The sequence below is a fragment of the Schistocerca gregaria genome, chromosome 7 (genome assembly GCF_023897955.1).
Source record: "Schistocerca gregaria isolate iqSchGreg1 chromosome 7, iqSchGreg1.2, whole genome shotgun sequence".
NCBI lineage: Eukaryota > Metazoa > Arthropoda > Insecta > Orthoptera > Acrididae > Schistocerca > Schistocerca gregaria.
Window position 1 is genome coordinate 36,432,872 of NC_064926.1, and position 18,543 is coordinate 36,451,414.

The window sequence follows — 18,543 nt, forward strand, 5'->3', positions numbered from 1 at the left end:
AAAGAGGAACATAAAAGGTCACTAGCGTGTGTTTTTCGTGGTAGACTAGGTTATAAGATTCTATTTCGAAATAATCATCGCAAATTCCATAAACCAATAAAAACAGTTGTTGTGAATGGCTTGGAGTCGGGATTACTTTGTGCAAAAGTGAATAAGTAAGTCATTCTATTTTCCTTACAGTCATACAAGCTATTTCTTATCAAGCTCAGTATAGCTGAAGGCACTAACGTACTACCCTAGTTGTCAGGGAGTCTCTTAGTCAGCCAACACACTTCCCAACACCATCTGCACTGTCAATTATTCTCTGAGGACGGTTTGCTAATCACATGTCTTTGATTCAATGGATAAACCTTCAGATGATAAAATGGAAAACTCCAGCCCCTTCAGGTAACAGCAGTTCCTCTTTCAGCTCTCAGGATACAAATAGCCCTGTTTAGCACACGTTAATCCATATGTAATTCCTTTCTCATTCTACACAAACTTTAAAGGATATTACCATGTGATGGATGAACTTTCTGCCGACATTTGTGTGGGAATTTTACGAGGGCGTGCTGAAAAGCAATGCCTCTGAATTTTTTAGAAGAAAACTCCACGAGATTTTTAAATAAATGAAATATTCTGAACATTCCCCAACCTAATTCTTCATGTCTACATATTTGGAGCCCTCTGCCGCCTGCGGACTCCGAACTGTAGCGTGTAATATGGTTGTGAGTAAAGTCACTATGTCAGTGCGTGAGAAACAGCAAGCTCCAATTGAGAATCGAATTAGAGTTGCTGGTCTACACGAGGAGTACCCTGTCCTTTAGCACGACAATTGCAAGCCACAGACAAGAACAACAATCTGACGCCTTGGGTTCGCTGTCATCGATCATCCTGCATGCACCCCCAGCTTGGCCCCATCCGAATTTCACCTGTTTCCAAAGCTTAAAGGACACCTTCGAGGACTTCACTTTGATAGCGATGAAGCGATGCTATCAGATAGAGGTTGTGCCTCCGACAAGAAGTCAAATATACTACAGTGACAGCATAGCGAATGCTTGCTTTTGTTTGGTCTGAGGCTGTTTGTATGGATGATGCTCAAAACCAGTTAATAAAATAAAAATAAATAAATAAATAAATATTTAAATGTGATGAATGAAGATGAAAAATGTTAATAACGTTTATTTCATTTTCCAGGATGCTCTCGTAGTCTGCAGAACAATTATATGCAAGCACATTATGTAACGAATACAACACACCACCAACTTGGACCAAGTGGAAGCCTGAAACAGGGTTTCAAGGGTACATTTTATGAATAAACTGAGCACGTTATGTTAACCAAACGTTTATTAGCAGCAGGCGTCATACATGTTCATGTTAGCAGAGGTCCATCACTGTAGTGACATAAGGTTGAAGCAGCAGTCATACGAACTGCCCACACATTGAGCCAGTGCGAGCTAGGTGCTGACCCTGGTGAAGTAGGGCAGCGTGTTGAGGGGGGCTGCGTAGCCGTGCAGCCAGGTGGGTCCTTGTATGATGGGGTGCTCGGGATCCACCTCGTCCCGCCACCTGCCCTGCGGCAGGTAGATGTCGCGGCTGACCGCCTTGTGTGACACCACCGGCGCCACCAGCACGTCGTCGCCCAGCATGTACTCTGTATGTACACAGGGAAAACACACCGTCACCACACAGGGCATCCCGGTTATCTGATGTAAACATCCTGTATAGAACCTTTTGCCGTGCAGACCTTTACTCTACTCAAGAATCTTATCTATGCTGCGTGTATTTTCCCTGTCTTGTTTCTGTTTATTTATTCATAACAAGTTTCTGTATGACAACAATGGCATCGGGCGTAGAGTAACAGCCGCTCCCAGACACAATAGAGGGTGATTTTATTTACTGTACACTCAGTTTCAGGCTTGTGCTTACCTTCAGGTTATTTACATCCAGTTACATATTCCACACTTAATGCTGAGGATCGCAGTTTAAGAACAAATTATGAGATGATGAGTAAGTAGACCCCACTGAAATAATTGGAAGATGCTAAGCGACATGTGTTCCAAAATATTATAATACTTACCTATAGCTGTAATATCCATTCCCTTTGCACACACCGCTAAAACCATTTTTGCAAAATTATCTCAATTTTTTACACGTAATATGTGTAGTATTTACCTTGGCAATTGCTGGTACTTCTGTGTTATGATTTTTTAAGAAGTTCCAAGACGTTACATACACAAAAATATAACACATTCTTCAGTTTACAAAATCAATTCATGTGATTATGGAATGGCACTTCCATTTATAATATGTGGAAAGGCTTCTGGCGAACTATATAATTTTGTAGACATTACCAAATTATTATTATTATCATTATTATCATTCGTTTCTTTAAGGACATGTGGAAATGACTTGTTTGCCTACTTGTTCATTGAGAATGATGGGTGAATTGGAGGTATCTATGTAAATATCGAGCTCTTCAAGGGGATTCATTTTCTTTCCTTTGTCCACATTGTGTAATATTTTGACTCTGCCTTTAATGATTGAGACTAAGCGTCTGTGTTGCTTCAGATGTGCTGCAAAACTGGATTTATCACAATTATTTAGCTAGGTGGCGTACACGTGTTCCCAGTACCTTAAATTGAAACATATTCTTGTCTAGACTCTGTAGACATGTCAGCAGTTCTCATATGGAAGTTTGTAAACATCTGATTTGTTGCGTCATTGGCTATTTGTCCATAATGTGTATATGTAACACCTCAGAACTTCTTAGCTCTAAGCTCTTTGACCATAACCACTACTTTCGTATGTGAACACGTTAGATGTTGAACTGCATGTGCTTCCGAAGGCATCGACATCTGTTATATCAAAATCATTACACGCAAGTCCAGTAATAACTATGGTGAGTAATATCCAGCTAATTTGTAAGAAATTGAAATATTTTTGTAAAAAATGCTACGAATGTAATGTGAAAACGACAGGGATAGTCCATTTGCATGTAAGTCCTTCGATATTTTAAAACTCATGCCATTTATGAACTTCCAGTTGATTGATTTACGTCTATATCTTCACTATCATATTATTTGTCTTTTATTTGAACAGTGGTCTCGATTATTCAGCGTTGAATCATGTAATTGAAAGTTAACCACCTGATGATAGCCTCACACCCGAAACTGGTGGTGTATTGAATAAAATAATTTTCTGGTTTGACTGGTAGCCGTTATTATTCTACACCCTATAGTGGAACAGACGTAGAGTGCAACTGCATCCATTATGGACAAAATTCATAGAGTAATACGATCGCAACACTATTATAAAATGTGGATTTTTGTAGCTTTCCGGGTTTTTAGTTAAGCACTTTATTTATTATTCCACAAATGACGTGAAAGTTGTGCACCTTTTCGTCTACATCTTTATCATAATTATAATATGAGCCGCATGTCAGATATTTCAAATGTAACCCTGTATAATTATTTTGTCGTTAACTACGATTTTCACTGTGCTGAGTATGTAGCTTCAAAGGTCATAACTTTCTTTTAATGTAATAAAATTTTATGGATGTATTCCTTATATTTTCGGTTTAACATATGTGTTGCTAACTGGAAGTACACTCGCTTGTAACATCTGCAAATAGTGATTCAGTTAGATTACTGCATTTACCTAATTTAATTCCTGCTTAATTACGGTATTTCCAGTTCTTAAGGACATAGTGAATGTAAATATTAAAAATAGCTGCTCTTCCATGGTATGTTGCTTTTAAAGCATAGTTTATCTCGAAGAAATTGACTTGACAGGCTAATACCGCACTGGGCCACGAAATGTTACGTTAGCCCGAGCACCGGGTTCCCTCGCGCGAACCTGAGTGATGGTGCCTGGAGTTGTACTGTATCTTGAGTAGTGGTGAAACTTTTAAATTGTCTTCAAATGTCTCCTCAAAGAAAGCCGTCAATAGTTACGTGGCGTCTCCGGAAACTTATCACCTGTGTTCGCTTTGGACCACTGTGACGAGCGACGTCTGCCGTGTTTACCGAGGACGCCTGGAGCTATCATGTCCACATCTCTTCAAATTTTATGTTGTTTCATGAACGTATTGGTTCTTGCAAGGAGCTTAGATTGATGCCCAGTGGTAAGACAAATCGTGACTAAGATAATCGAAACTGGAATATAGACAGAAAATGACAAAATACGAAATAGTGTGCCAAATAGGTGTATACACAGGAACGTGATAGGAAGCTCCCGGTCATACCTGAGTCGATGGTGAGAGCGGTGGCGTCCGTTGGGTCGACCCACCAGACGGGCCTGTTGACGGGAGTGCCGTCCTCTGCAGCCTTCTTCATCAACTCGACGATCAGCGGTCCGTACTGAGCGTGCAGCTGCGTCAGGTTGCGGCAGATGTCCAGGGTCTGCAACGCGGTCAGCAGTTACAGTGTTATAGCTGAAGTGAAACCCTTTGTAGTGTTTAGGGATGAGTAAATAGCTCTTTTCTCAGGATATACACAACTCGCTATTAAAATTGCGACACCACGAAGATGACGTGCTACAGACGCCAAATTTAACCGACAGGAAGAAGATGCTGTGATACGCAAATGATTTACTTTTCAGAGCATTCACACAAGGTTGGCGCCGGTGGCGACACCTACATGAGGAAAGTTTCCAACCGCTTTCTCATACACAAACAGCAGTTGACCGGCGTGGCCTTGCCTGGTGAAACGTTGTTGTGATGCCTCGTGTAAGGAGGAGAAATGCGTAACATCACGTTCCCGACTTTGATAAAGGTCGGATTGTAGCCTATTGCGGTTGCGGTTTATCGTATCGCGACATTGCTGCTCGCGTTGTTGAGGTCCAATGACTGTTAGCAGAATAAGCAATCGGTGGGTTCAGGAGGATAATACGGAACGCCGTGCTCGATCCCAACGGCCTCGTATCACTAGCAGTCCAGATGACAGGCATTTTATTCGCATGGCTGTAACGGATCGTGCATCCACGTCTCGTTCCCTGAGTCAACCGATGGGGATGTTTGCAAGACAACAGCCATCAACACGAACAGTTCGACGACGTTTGCAGCAGCATGGACTATCAGCTCGGAGAAAATGGCTGCAGTTAGCCTTGACGCTGCACCACAGACAGGAGCGCCTGCGATGGTGTACTCAACGACGAACCTGGGTGCACGAATGGCAAAACGTCATTTTTCAGGATGAATCCAGGTTCTGATTACAGCATCATGATGGTCGCATCCGTGTTTGACGACATCGCAGTGAACGAACATTGGAAGTGTATATTAGTCATCACTTTACTGGCGTATCACCCGGCGTGATGGTATGGGGTGCCATTGGTTCGATGTCTCGGTCACCTCTTGTTCGCATTGATTGCACTTTGAACAGATGTGTTACGACCCGTGGCTCTACCCTTCATTCGATCACTGCGAAACCCTACATTGAAGCAGGATAATGCACGACCGCATGTTGCAGGTCCTTTAGGGGCCATTAAGGATACAGAAAATGTTCGACTGCTCCCCTGGCCAGCACATTCTCCAGATCTCTCACCAATTGAAAACGTCTGGTCAATGGCGGCCGAGCAACTGGCTCATCACAATACGCCAGTCACTACTCTTGATGAATTGTGGTATTGTGTTGAAGCTGCATGGGCAGCTGTACCTGCACACGCCATCCAAGCTCTGTTTGACTGAATGCCCAGGCGTATCAAGGCCGTTATTGCAGCCAGAGATGGTTGTTCTGGGTACTGATTTCTGAGGATCTATGCACCCAAATTGCGTGAAAGTGTAGTCACATGTCAGTTCTAGTATAATATATTATCCAATGAATACCCGTTTATGATCTGCATTTCTTCTTGGTGTAGCAATTTTAATGGCCAGTAGTGTATATATACTGGAGAAAAAGCAGGAAGTATCAGTGTTGTAGTACTTATATTGCATCATATTAGAATTTTGGTTCTCGAAATTTTAGCGTAGGTCTCTTGCGACACGAAACATATGTTTCGACGCGTATCTCAGCATAGGTTCCTTATCATTTCCGTGAATCTCTCTCACTCACTTTTCAGCGACGAATTTTCTTCACCAACGGGGAGACAGCCATCTTGTTAGCAGTTGTTCGCGATACAATATAATACCACGTGCAGAGTGAAACTTCGTTTTCTGCTCATAATTTAATGTTGATTCTTTTTGTTGTCTTTTCGCAACATACAAGACACAAACGCGCTATATTGGTTGCAGTGGTTCAAAAGAAAATGCCTTATATTAGGATTTCGATACGTCTAAGCCAAGTGGATGAAATGGTTGAAGACAAAATTCTCAGCCCTGAATTAGGTTTATAATATAACTATTAATAATAAACGCTCTTTTTGTCCACACGACTGTAATGTTGGTTGTACTTCAACATTCTCACCGTAGGTAGTAATTATTTGATGAACTTTTAATGCACTTGCTCCCGGGGAAAAAAAGTAAATATTATGGCAACCTGCACGAATCAAAGAATAAACAGGCCAATGAATCAACAAGAACGACTATTGTTACTAATACCACAATCGTTGCCAAGTTGCAGACTCTGACAACCCTGATACCACCATAACAGAATACCGTGCCGCCTAACGCATGCCTGTTCGACAGGTGTTGTTTCATTGCAAACGCATCGCTCGTTCTGTCTTCATTCATGGGATAGTAAACTATTCTGTTAATTATTTCGTGGGTGCATACCGGTGTAAACAAGAAAACACTGTGGCGTGAATCACAGAAACCGTTTTTGTTTGAAAATAACTACATATACGACAACATTAAGAGATCGAGCAAACGATATTTAAGAACAAGTGTTGAAGGACCTCTTTCTTATTTTACCCCATTGGTAGCGGGAAAAGCAGTGGTAACACCGCTTCCCGTCAGATCACCGAAGTTAAGCGCTGTCGTACCACGCTAGCACCTGCATGGGTGATCATACGAATTGCCGAGCGCTGTTGCCAAGAGGGGTGCACTCGATCCTTGTGAGGCAAAATCAGAAGCTACTTGATTGAGAAGTAGCGGCTCCGGTCTCGTAAACTGACATACGACCGTGAAGCGGCGTGCTGTCGACATGCCCCTCCATATCAGCATCCAGTGACGCGTTTGGGCTGAGGATGACACGGCGGCAGGTCGCTACCGTGGGGACTTCATGGCCTGCTCGGGTGGAGGTTTTTAATTTTTCTCCATCCAATCAAAAACATCTGACCGTACAGACTTCTTTTCGAAATACGAGTCTTTTTTTTCTTGTTGTTGTTGTTGTTGTCTTCAGTCCTGAGACTGGTTTGATGCAGCTCTCCATACTACTCTATCCTGTGCAAGCTTCTTCATCTCCCAGTATCTACTGCAACCTACATCCTTCTGAATCTGCTTGGTATATTCATCTCTTGGTCTCCCTCTACGATTTTTACCCTCCACGCTGTCCTCCAATACTAAATTGGTGATCCCTTGATGCCTCAGAACATGTCCTACCAACCGATCCCTTCTTCTGGCCAAGTTTTGCCACAAACTTCTCTTCTCACCAATCCTATTCAATAACTCCTTATTAGTTATGCGATCTACCCATCTAATCTTCAGCATTCTTCTGTAGCACCACATTTCTAAAGCGTCTATTCTCTTCTTGTCCAAACTATTTATCGTCCATGTTTAACTTCCATACATGGCTACACTCCATACAAATACTTTCAAAAATGACTTCCTGACACTTAAATCTATACTCGATGTTAACAAATTTCTCTTCTTCAGAAACGCCTTCCTTGCCATTTCCAGTATACATTTTATATCGACTCTACTTCTAACATCATCAATTATTTTGCTCCCCAAATAGGAAAACTTCTTTACTACTTTAAGTTTCTCATTTTCTAATCTAATTCCCTCAGCATCACCCGACTTAATTCGACTACATTCCATTATCCTCGATTTGCTTTTGTTGATGTTAATCTTATATACTCCTCTCAAGACACTGTCCATTCCATTCAACTACTCTTCCAAGTCCTTTGCTGTCTCTGACAGAATTACAATTCCATCGGCAAACCTCAAAGTTTTTATTTTATCTCCATGGATTTTAATACATACTCCGAATTTTTCTTTTGTTTCCTTCACTGCTAGCTCAATATACAGATTGAATAACATCAGGGAGAGGCTACAGCCCTGTCTCACTCCCTTCCCAATCACTGCTTCCCTTTCATGTCCCTCGACTCTTATAACTGCCACCTGGTTTCTGTACAAATTGCAAATAGCCTTTCGCTCCCTTTATTTTACCCCTGCCACCTTTAGAATTTGAAAGAAAGTATTCCAATCAACATTGTCAAAAGCTTTCTCTAAGTCTACAAATGCTAGAAACGTAGGTTTGCCTTTCCTTAATCTTTCTTCTAAGATAAGTCGTAAGGTCAGTATTGCCTCACGTGTTCCAGTATTTCTACGGAAACCAAACTGATCTTCCCCTAGGTCAGATTCTATTAGTTTTTCCATTCGTCTGTAAAGAATTCGTGTTAGTATTTTGTAGCTGAGGCTTATTAAACTGATTGTTCGGTAATTTTCACATCTGTCAACACCTGCTTTCTTTGTGATATTTTTTCTTCCTAATGTGAAATTTTTTGTGCGTCACGTACCATATCAAATCTGTTATGCGACATTTAACTTACACGTGGCTTGTATAAATAAAGAGCGACACATGCCACCAAATAACCGCTCAACTCACCTCGTTGTCGAACTCCCAGGGCTGGACGTGGAACCTGATAGCCGGCATGAAGGTGGTGGCCTGCAGCCAGCGGATGTACAGGTCGTAGGTGGGGTAGCCGCCGTGGTTCTCGGCGCCGCCCACCTGCTCCGGCATCACGAAGGGGTGGCCGACCATGCTGAGCTGCAGCAGCTTGGGCACCAGCGTCTTGAGGCCGTTCTGGCCGCTCCACGCGGTGTCGACGACGTCCATGAGGAAGAAGTGCGGCAGCTGCTGGCTCTCGACGCCGGAGCGCAGCGTCACCATGGGCCCGAACTGGCCGCCCGCCCTCGAGTACTCGTCCGAGAAGACCACGGGGCTCTTCTCCAGTGGCGTGATGTCCGCCGGCTGCGGCAGGTAGCTGGACTCACCGTAGTCGAACCTGAACGTGTCCACCCCTGTCTCATTGCGGAGTGCCTGGAAAGAGATTGAGAACGCAGTGGCGTACCGTGAGAGGTGATGTCCTCTGCATACAAGCAGACCTCTGAACAGGGGACAGGGAGAAAGTATGGGAGGATACCCCACGGTTGATAAATTATGTAAAGAAATGTGATGATGTAATCATCATTGGATATTGTAGTGCGGTAGTAGGGGAAGAAATAAAAGAGTTCCTGAAGAGTATAGGATTGGTAGTTGAAATAGGATGGCAGAAAAGCAAACTAAGTTGTGCAACAAAGGTTAATTACTAATTACGAACCAGTGTTCAAAATTGGAAGGTGAAGGACCTATAAGTTGCAATGATGGGAGACGCGTCGATATTTGGGATGGATCATATTATCGTGAGAGAGAGATTCCGATATCAGATGTTGGATTATGAGGCTTAGCCACAACCTGATACACACTCGGACCACAATCCTATACTGATGGGAGAGCAGGCTAAAGTTTAAAGGATTCTCTAGAAAAATCAATGCGAAATGAAGTTGGGCACTGAAGAATGAGCACAAGCGTCTATGCTCTCGTATTCAGTTAGTGCAATGCTGAACTCAACAGCGGGCAGTTCGCTTGATGAGGTATGGAAATCTCTGAAAAGGGCAGTATGGTAACTACGAAGCAACTGTAGGTAACACACGAGAAATTTCAGTTGATCAACGGAAGAAGGAAGTTGATAAAACCTCAGTGTTAGACAGAAATGTGGCAATTAAGAAAGAAAAAACTAGGAAGTGTAGTCATGCCAAGGCGATATGGTTTGTAGAAAAATGTAAAGAAATCGAAAAAGGAATGGTCATCAGAGCGAGTGATACAAGATATAGAAAGGCCAAAACAATCTTCTTTTTTTTCCAATGAAAAGCAAAGGCGTCAATTTTTAGACTGGAAACGGAATCCTACTGTTAAACCCCGAGGTAATAACGGATATGTAGAAACAGTATGTTACAGGTGGGAGTAAATGTCCGAAGACGCGACAGAAGAAAAAACAGGAGTCGATATTTAAGGCTCTCGCATTCCACTATTAGAGTCAGAGTTTAACAGACCTTTACAAGATTGGCGATCAGATAAAACGTCTTGGAATCTCATGCAACCAACTTCCTGATACTAATAATACACATAAGAAAGGTAAAGGAATTTGAGGAACGTTTAGATAATAATCAGTTTGTCTTTCTGAAACGGGACGCGTGGGAGTAACTTCTGACGCTTCGCTAGGTAGTGGATTAAGGCTTACGAAAACTGAAGAAGCTTTCGTAGGATTTTTGGAACTAGAAAAAGGCATCCACAGTATAAAATTGTGCATGGTGTTCGAAATAATGAAAACAGTAAAAGTAAGCTGTTGGAAAGAGGGGTGCTATTAAGTATGTAACAAAACCAGGAGGAAACAATACGAAAGGGAGGGCTGGAGGAGGTGCTCGAATTATAAGGGTTTAAGACAGGAATGCGATCGTTCAATCAGTACATCGAGGATGTAATGACAGAAATAAAACAAAGCTTCAAGAGTGGATTAGAATTTAGGGTGAAAAGATATCAATGAAATGATTCGCTGATGACACTGCTATCCTCTGTGAATGTTGCGAAGTATTACGTAACATGTTGACTATAATTTACAGTCTAATGGTTACACACTATGGATTGAGTGTAAACAGATGAAAGACAGAAGTAAAGAGCAATGGCGGAATTCAGATTAACGGAAACCTTAGCACAGAAATTTGTGACCACGAAGTAGAAAAGATAAATCATTCTGCAACGATGGAGACAAAGTAAAATATGACAGAAGAGGTAAGGAAGTCGTAAAAAGCCAATTATCACGAGCAAAGAGGTCATTCTTTGTTAACAGAAGTTTATTAGTATCAAAGGTAGGCCTCAACTTGAGGACCAAATATGGAGAATGTACGTACGAAGCACAGCACAGTATGATAGTGAATCGTGGACTGTACAAAGATAGAAGAAAAAGAGAATCGACGAGTGAGATGTTTTGCAGTAGGAAGGTGCTCAAAATTAGGCGAACTGTAAGATAATGTATGCGGAATTAGCGAAGAAAGGTAAATAATAATATGAAAAAGGGAACGGATGGTAGGGCATGTGTTATGATATCAGGGAATAATTCATTTCCCCAGGGGGGGGGGGGGGGGGGGGGCTGTAGGGCAAAAAACTGTAGGGGAAGGCAGAGATTGGAATTCATGGAACAAATGGTTCAAATGGCTCTGAGCACTATGGGACTCAACTGCTGTGGTCATCAGTCCCCTAGAACTTAGAACTACTTAAACCTAACTAACCTAAAGACATCACACACATCCATGCCCGAGGCAGGATTCGAACCTGCGACCGTAGCAGTCGCACGGTTCCGGACTGCGCGCTTAGAACCGCGAGACCACCGCGGTCGGCATGCAATAAATAATTTAGAACGTAGGTTATAGACATTTCCTTTTGGATGAAAAAGTTCTCACAGGTGAAGGATTGGCGGAGGAGTCGCATCAAACCAGTCATAAGATTGATGACTCAAAAATAATAATAAAGAATTTTCTACTAACGGACTACGCAAGGGAGTCATATTGTTACGCCTAGATGCTTGTACAAACGAGAAGAATCGAAAACAACGTGCCACAGATTTCCTTAAATGGATGATTTAGTTTATTCGCAACCAGCTTCAGGTTTTAGACGACCCAGGTACGGCAGCACATTGTTGTCTAACACATATTCCTTTCTGTAAATCAGCTTCATTTTTTTTATCAGAATGCATTCAAACAGTTTCTAAGTTCTCATTTCTGTGAGATACACCAGGTACCTCATTCGCTCGTCGCTTTGAAAAAGACACCGAAGTCTTACTGGTAATGTCATCCGACAGTGTGTATTTGAAATGACGAAAAGTACAATCACAAGTTAAGCTAATATATATATAATTTAAAGAAACAGCAGAAACTGATTCAAAGGGAAAATGAAATTTGATGTTCCTAGCTAATTTATTCTGGACCAAGTGCTGTATATAATTAAATTTATAGTCGGATTGATTTTACGTTTAATGAATTGATGAAAATTTATCTAAGAAAGTGAATGAAAAGCCTACCGACATACTGTTGACTGACGGATGCTCCAAGTGTTCTGCTTTTATATTATGCTCTTGAATGAAGTTACCACCCTGTGAGTTAGAGACAAAATTGCTGCATGCCTGCGGCGTACATTAAATGCAAGATATTCTAATTACTCATGATACGATATATCCAAATGGGCTACCTAGTCATTTCAAAAACATATATTCTCAGGAGATGTTCGTTTGCAGGACAGAATATCTCTAAGCGTTTTACACAATGTACTTCTAACTCCTGAACAGTCAAAGATGAATATAATTTGTTTATATGGATTACAGGAACCGCAAGAAGCTCTGCAAGCGATTGACTGTATTTAAGTAGAGGCATACTTTGTTGCTGATTTCTATCATATAGATACGAGATTCGCCAGCGAAGCTACTCACAGAAAGTTTGTCCGTCCACCAAGCTGCTGCGTCTGGGTTGGTGAAGTCGACAACGCCGCCATATCCCCTCCACCAGCGAGTGGCCGTGCTGCCGTTACTGTTCTGCACGAGGTACCCGTTGGCCAGCGCCTCAGAGAAATACGGCTCGCAGTTTTCGTTTACAAATGGGTGCATCCACAACGCGACGGAGAACCCTAGAGCGTGGAGGTCATCCGTGAGCGCACGCATGTCGGTGAACTTGGTCGTGTCGACGGTCATACTGCCGTAGCACGTTTCCCATTTGTCAGATATCTCGATAACGCTGTAGTCGAACCCGTGCTCAATTATATTGGCGACCCTGTCCCTCACGTTGTCTTCTGGAGGCGCCACTGTCCAGATGGGATATGTTGCCATGCGTTCGTCTGGGATCTCGTCGGGCTTGCCCATGTACGTCTGGAGGACGTGCTCGTGCGCCTGTCTCGGGTCCTCGTACGAACACAGCTCGAACTGCAGCACGTTGTCGGTTCGGTCCTCTGGGTAAGGAGACTCGTTCTCGGCAGTGAAGCACAGTTTGTTGAGGGTCGCGTCGGTGTTCTGGTCGATGAAGAGAGGACTGTTTGCATGTACGCGGGCGGCTCTGCCGTCGGAGAAGAGCCAGTAGCGCGAGGCGATGGCGGCGTGGTCCCTCTTGTTGGTGACGTATGCGTAGTGGTCGTACACGTTCTGCTCCGTTGGCCACTTCTGGTAGGTCGATTCGATACCTCCGTAGATGTGGCTCGAAAGGTGGCGCTGACACAGTCTGATGGGCGCAGTCGGAACGTCAATCGTCAGCAGGCCTTCAAAACAACGGCCCGCCCTGTCTTGGCGCCGTAAGACGAACCTGGAGCTTCCAAAGTCGAAGGACTCCTCATCCAGACGTCTCTCGTGGCGCGGAGCTGCAGGCAGCTCGTCTCCGAGAACCTCGATGTATCCCAGTTCCACCTCCTGGCCGCCTAAAACACGCAAGTAATTATCTCCTGTGAGTGAATTTGCTGTAGTCATAAATATAATAAAAGAGAGCTATTATGAATCACTCAAGTAGACTATAATATAAATATACGATTGCCATAAAGAGAATTGATAACCTTCAGTAATGGAACACCAGAAACATGTAGCGCGCCATATCCCACAAATGGCTGAATTTTAATTCTTCTTATGGATTAGAGGTCTACGTCAGCGTTTTATGTACAAGTAACGCCACGACTACAGTAACCTCTGCTGTCAGTCCACTATACCATTGTTGTTCAAACGTTCGACAATCTACACTTATTCTCTAGCATGCACAAAGTATCTATTATTTCGACAGTAACCCCTGATATGTACTTGCCAATATCATTTCCGTATCTTTTTTAATTATACACATTCAGCCACACGCCTGGGATAACATTAGATCATAAGAGGCACTACTACTTCTCATGTAGGCAAGTCATGCAGAATATTATTCTAGAGTGTGTGGCGATTGAATGTTTCACTCTATACAGTTGCAAAGAATGTAACATTAACACGAAAAGCGCATTCACTTTAACATACGTGTTATGTAGACAGTTTTCTTACAAGAAAACAGTACTAGAAAGGAACCCCACACCATATATTGAAACTATCGTTTTGCGTTATTTGAAATCATGCCACAATCTAACACATTGATATATCTGAGAGAGGACACGAAGTTGGCTGCTCCTTGGCCACTATCAAGAATGTCACCATGTATGACAGCCGTACTGGAGCACATTCTACTTTAGTTAGAAAATTCCACGTTTTATGCAAGCAATAGGGCAGCAATATTATTCCGTCGTATCATTATATACTTTAACAATATTCGTCTCGGAATGTTTCAGTAAAGGCGTTAATAACAATTATACCCTCACATACAACACCTTCTCATTTGTCACGTAAGTTCTGTGTAGTAAATATTTCATTTAACTCGCATGTATTCTCCTTGCACTTGTAATTTTGCCATACTCTCAGGGAAAATATTACCACAGGCGTCAAACAACGCTGTTTGATCTGCGAAACGTTACAGGTGCGCGCTCCTAATTCTGCGACATTTTCTACGTCTACATCTACTTCTACTTGATTGCTCTGTATTTCACGTTTCAGTGGCGGGGAGGGAGTTCGTAGAACCACTTTCGTGCTGTTCCCATGTGACTTGACAGGTTCCTTAACAGGTGGCGCTGACCAGGAGGGCCGTATGAAGGGAGAATGGCCAGACGACTTATCAGTAAGCACCTGAAGTGGTGCAGAAGCACCCATTGCTTCCTCGACCACAAACAGGACGGAGAGTAGAGTTCTCTGAAAGAGGGCTATCCGAAGTGTGAGCCAAAGGAAAACACTCCTCAACTGCGTCATCCTCCTGTGCTCTTCGACCCTTGTTTTGAAAACCGCGGCAGTGACGGCGTTAGTAGCCTTACGAGTGAGCAGCGAGGTCAAAATCACAATCATTATCTCTCAAAGATCCACTTTGATCCTCAATAATCGGGATTGGCTCAGTTGCAGAGTCTTGTTGGAGAAGAGCCGCTGAAGTAAATTTTTACACTGTTTAGTAGGTGGGATTTTAATGTCACCACACGTCGGGCACAATTGGCAGGTAGGTGCCTCATCTCATTACAAATAAAGCCGGTTTCTTCCTGGCCGGCACAATAAACATATACCTGATAGCCACATACCTGTAAGTGAGAGCGAGTATTTTTTTAATCAGCATGTACACCGACCGAACACTTATACGTACATGTCAGCGAATCTGAGCAGACAAGCGTTCCCTTCGAATATGTCATATATCCCCATAAGGAAGCAGTGTGGACCTAAGAAAACTGTCGGCTCCTTCGAGCAGAAGAAGAACCCGAATATTCGTGTGGACCACTTCTGCATTTGCCAAAAGAACCATGATGGTGGGAACAGCACGATGAGTAAAGAGGATCTGATTACCGTGACGTAATACCATACTGTCAACCTAAAGCAGGTCAAGAAAATTAATGAGAGAAAGATATAATTCCTAATCAAAGTATGCAGTATGCAGTTAATCTGCACTAACATTGACACTGTCCACCAGCCAGTCGCGTGCCTCTAAAGAGCCGAGCTGGACATTCCTGGTGAATTTATCAAAACTGAATCTGACAGTACCTGTACGTGGAATGGACTTTGGAAACATGTTGGACATCACGATACGAGATAACGTAGTGTAAGGAAGGACTGCACAAACTCCGGACACTAGGCGAAGAACAGCAACGTGACGTGTACGACAACTAACACGGCACATGTGAGACACGCTATGCCAACGCTAAGAGGCGGAACTATGACAGCTATCACAAGACGCAAAGCGGAGTAAACTCAGCAAAGCGATGTTGCACGTGCTCCTCTGAAATGAAAAGGTTGACACCGGAGAGGAATTCAAACCAAAAGTCAGTTAATGGAGATGGTGCAGGCAATAAGTAGGTTACTGATATTTCGGTTTCAAAGGAAGATCAGAAACCGAATAAAAAATCAATTCGTTTAATGAGAAGTGATAGTACTTGCTTACAAGCTTGACAGGGAAAGCTGAAAAAATGGTTCTGAGCACTATGGGACTTAACATCTATGGTCATCAGTCCCCTAGAACTTAGAACTACTTAAACCTAACTAGCGTAAGGACATCACACAACACCCAGCCATCACGAGGCAGAGAAAAATCCCTGACCCTGCCGGGAATCGAACTCGGGAACCCCTTGCGTGGGAAGCGAGAACGCTACCACACCACGACGAGATGCGGGCGGGAAAGCTGAAGTTCTAAATTTGCTAATAGTGGAACCTAAAGATAGTTTCGGAAAGGAGTAAAATCTGATTGTGAACACAGAATCGACGAAATTAGGCGCTAAATGAACTCATCTTTAGCGAACTGAATAATAAAACAGATACATTAAATATGAAAGGCGTCCAACACTGAAAGAGTGGAAATAAATTTGCGAATAGTTGATGACGCCCAGAAACTAGAGCGTTGCAACGGAAGAAATTCGGGAAAAAAATGAATAATTTAGAACAGATGAAACGTCCCCTTAGAAAAATTTATGAACGACTGAGCTGATAAACCTCTTATGCTATTTGACTTTCAAACAGCTGAGCAAAACTGAACGTACTCAGACCTTTCTCTCTTTACTTATTCTGATCATCACTAAACTGAGACAGAATACGTTTTTAGCGCAACGCAATCTGACTTTCAATAATCCCTACAAAAGAATGGCTCTGACTAACAATAACCTATACCATTCATGAATCACTTAGCTCACAAAAATCTTCATTACTCAAACTACTGCAAACAGCGTGCGCTAATACTGCCAGCTAAATAAAAGATTGTAACTACTGAAGGTACTAACTACTGATGAAAATAGGCAGCAAATGAAAGATTTTGGTAGAGAACAAACAATGTAATTACCTTAATAATGTTCAAAAGTCATCATGTATATGTCAGTTCATGTTGTTGTTGTTGTTGTTGTCTTCAGTACTGAGACTAGTTTGATGCAGCTCTCCATGCTACCCTATCCTGTGCAAGCTTCTTCATCTCCCAGTACTTACTGCAAACTGCATCCTTCTGCATCTGCTTAGTGTATTTATCTCTTGGTCTCCCTCTACGATTTTTACCCTCCACACTGCCCTCCAATGCTAAATTTGTGATCCCTTGATGCCTCAGAACATGTCCTACGAACCGGTCCCTTATTGTCAAGTTGTGCCACAAACACTTCTTCTCCCCAATTCTATTCAATAACCCCTCATTAGTTATGTGATCTACCCATCTAGTCTTCAGCATTCTTCTGTAGCACCACATTTCAAAAGCTTCTATTCTCTTCTTGTCCAAACTAGTTATCGTCCATGTTTCACTTTCATACATGGCTACACTCCATACAAATACTTTCAGAAACGACTTCCTGACACTTAAATCTATGCTCGATGTTAACAAATTTCTCATCTTCAGAAACGCTTTCCTGGTCCTTGCCAGTCTGCATTTTACATTCTCTCTACTTCGACCATCATCAGTTATTTTGCTCCCCAAATAGCAAAACTCCTTTACTACTTTAAGTGCCTCATTTCCCAATCTAATTCCCTCAGCATCACCCGACTTAATTCGACTACATTCCATTACCCTCGTTTTGCTTTTGTTGATGTACATCTTATATCCTCCTTTCAAGACACTGTCCATTCCGTTCAACTACTCTTCCAAGTCCTTGTCCGTTCATGATATCCAATATTACAAATTTACTCTTTCTGATGGACACACGTCCAGATCGTCCGCTCTCAAAATTCTCCCATCTGTCTCCCCACATCCACCACTGCTGGCGGCTCACCTCCAACTGCACAACGCTACGCGCTTTCATATCCAGGTGCCGAACACTACAATAGTGCATATTCCAGTCCCAGACTGCACACAGCACAGCCAGTGATTTTCGTACAGAGCGCTACGTGACGTTACCAACATAAAAACCTAAACAGCCTACTTACACAGAACGTTAACTTTGAAGCAACCGCAATTAACGTAAATTCATGTCCTACTTGACGATTTTTGGCGGACAAAAAAAATTGATTCTGTAAGCTGAACGTATCGGTTAATTTCTGTGCATGAGTGCCTGGAAATGATCCCAATAGGTATGCAGCGAAACAGGTATTGGCTGGTGATGTACGTGGATGTGCGGTTAGAACCTCCCAAAACACCACAACCTTTGACGGATTCATCTCAAAATTTACTGCCAAATATGAGCCGATGCCACAAAGACATAATTATAATGTTTTTCAACCCAACCTAAAAATATGAAGTGTGGAACAGCGGTCGGTCGACTGCTGTAATACATTTTTTTTATGTTGGGTCCTGCAGAAAACGCTACTGAGGCGCTGATACAAGTAGCCTAAATGATGTTTTCAAAAATAACGGCTGACTGCAAATATATCTACGACTGGTCAAGTTGGTTG

The 18,543-nt window shown here is 42.6% G+C and overlaps 1 protein-coding gene across 1 annotated transcript in view; it reads right to left on the minus strand.

Annotated features, from left to right (window-relative positions):
* Positions 1 to 1,308: 1,308 nt before the first annotated feature.
* The window catches only part of LOC126281783 (myogenesis-regulating glycosidase-like), a 42,590-nt gene continuing 25,355 nt past the window's right edge, over positions 1,309 to 18,543 (minus strand). Inside the window, exons 3-6 of the mRNA XM_049980989.1 lie at positions 12,598 to 13,568; positions 8,685 to 9,119; positions 4,226 to 4,382; positions 1,309 to 1,633 (exon numbers count right to left, since the gene is read on the minus strand). Coding sequence (XP_049836946.1) covers positions 1,437 to 1,633; positions 4,226 to 4,382; positions 8,685 to 9,119; positions 12,598 to 13,568 — 1,760 coding nt within the window. The 3' untranslated portion in view covers positions 1,309 to 1,436. The remainder of the gene's footprint in view (positions 1,634 to 4,225; positions 4,383 to 8,684; positions 9,120 to 12,597; positions 13,569 to 18,543) is intronic.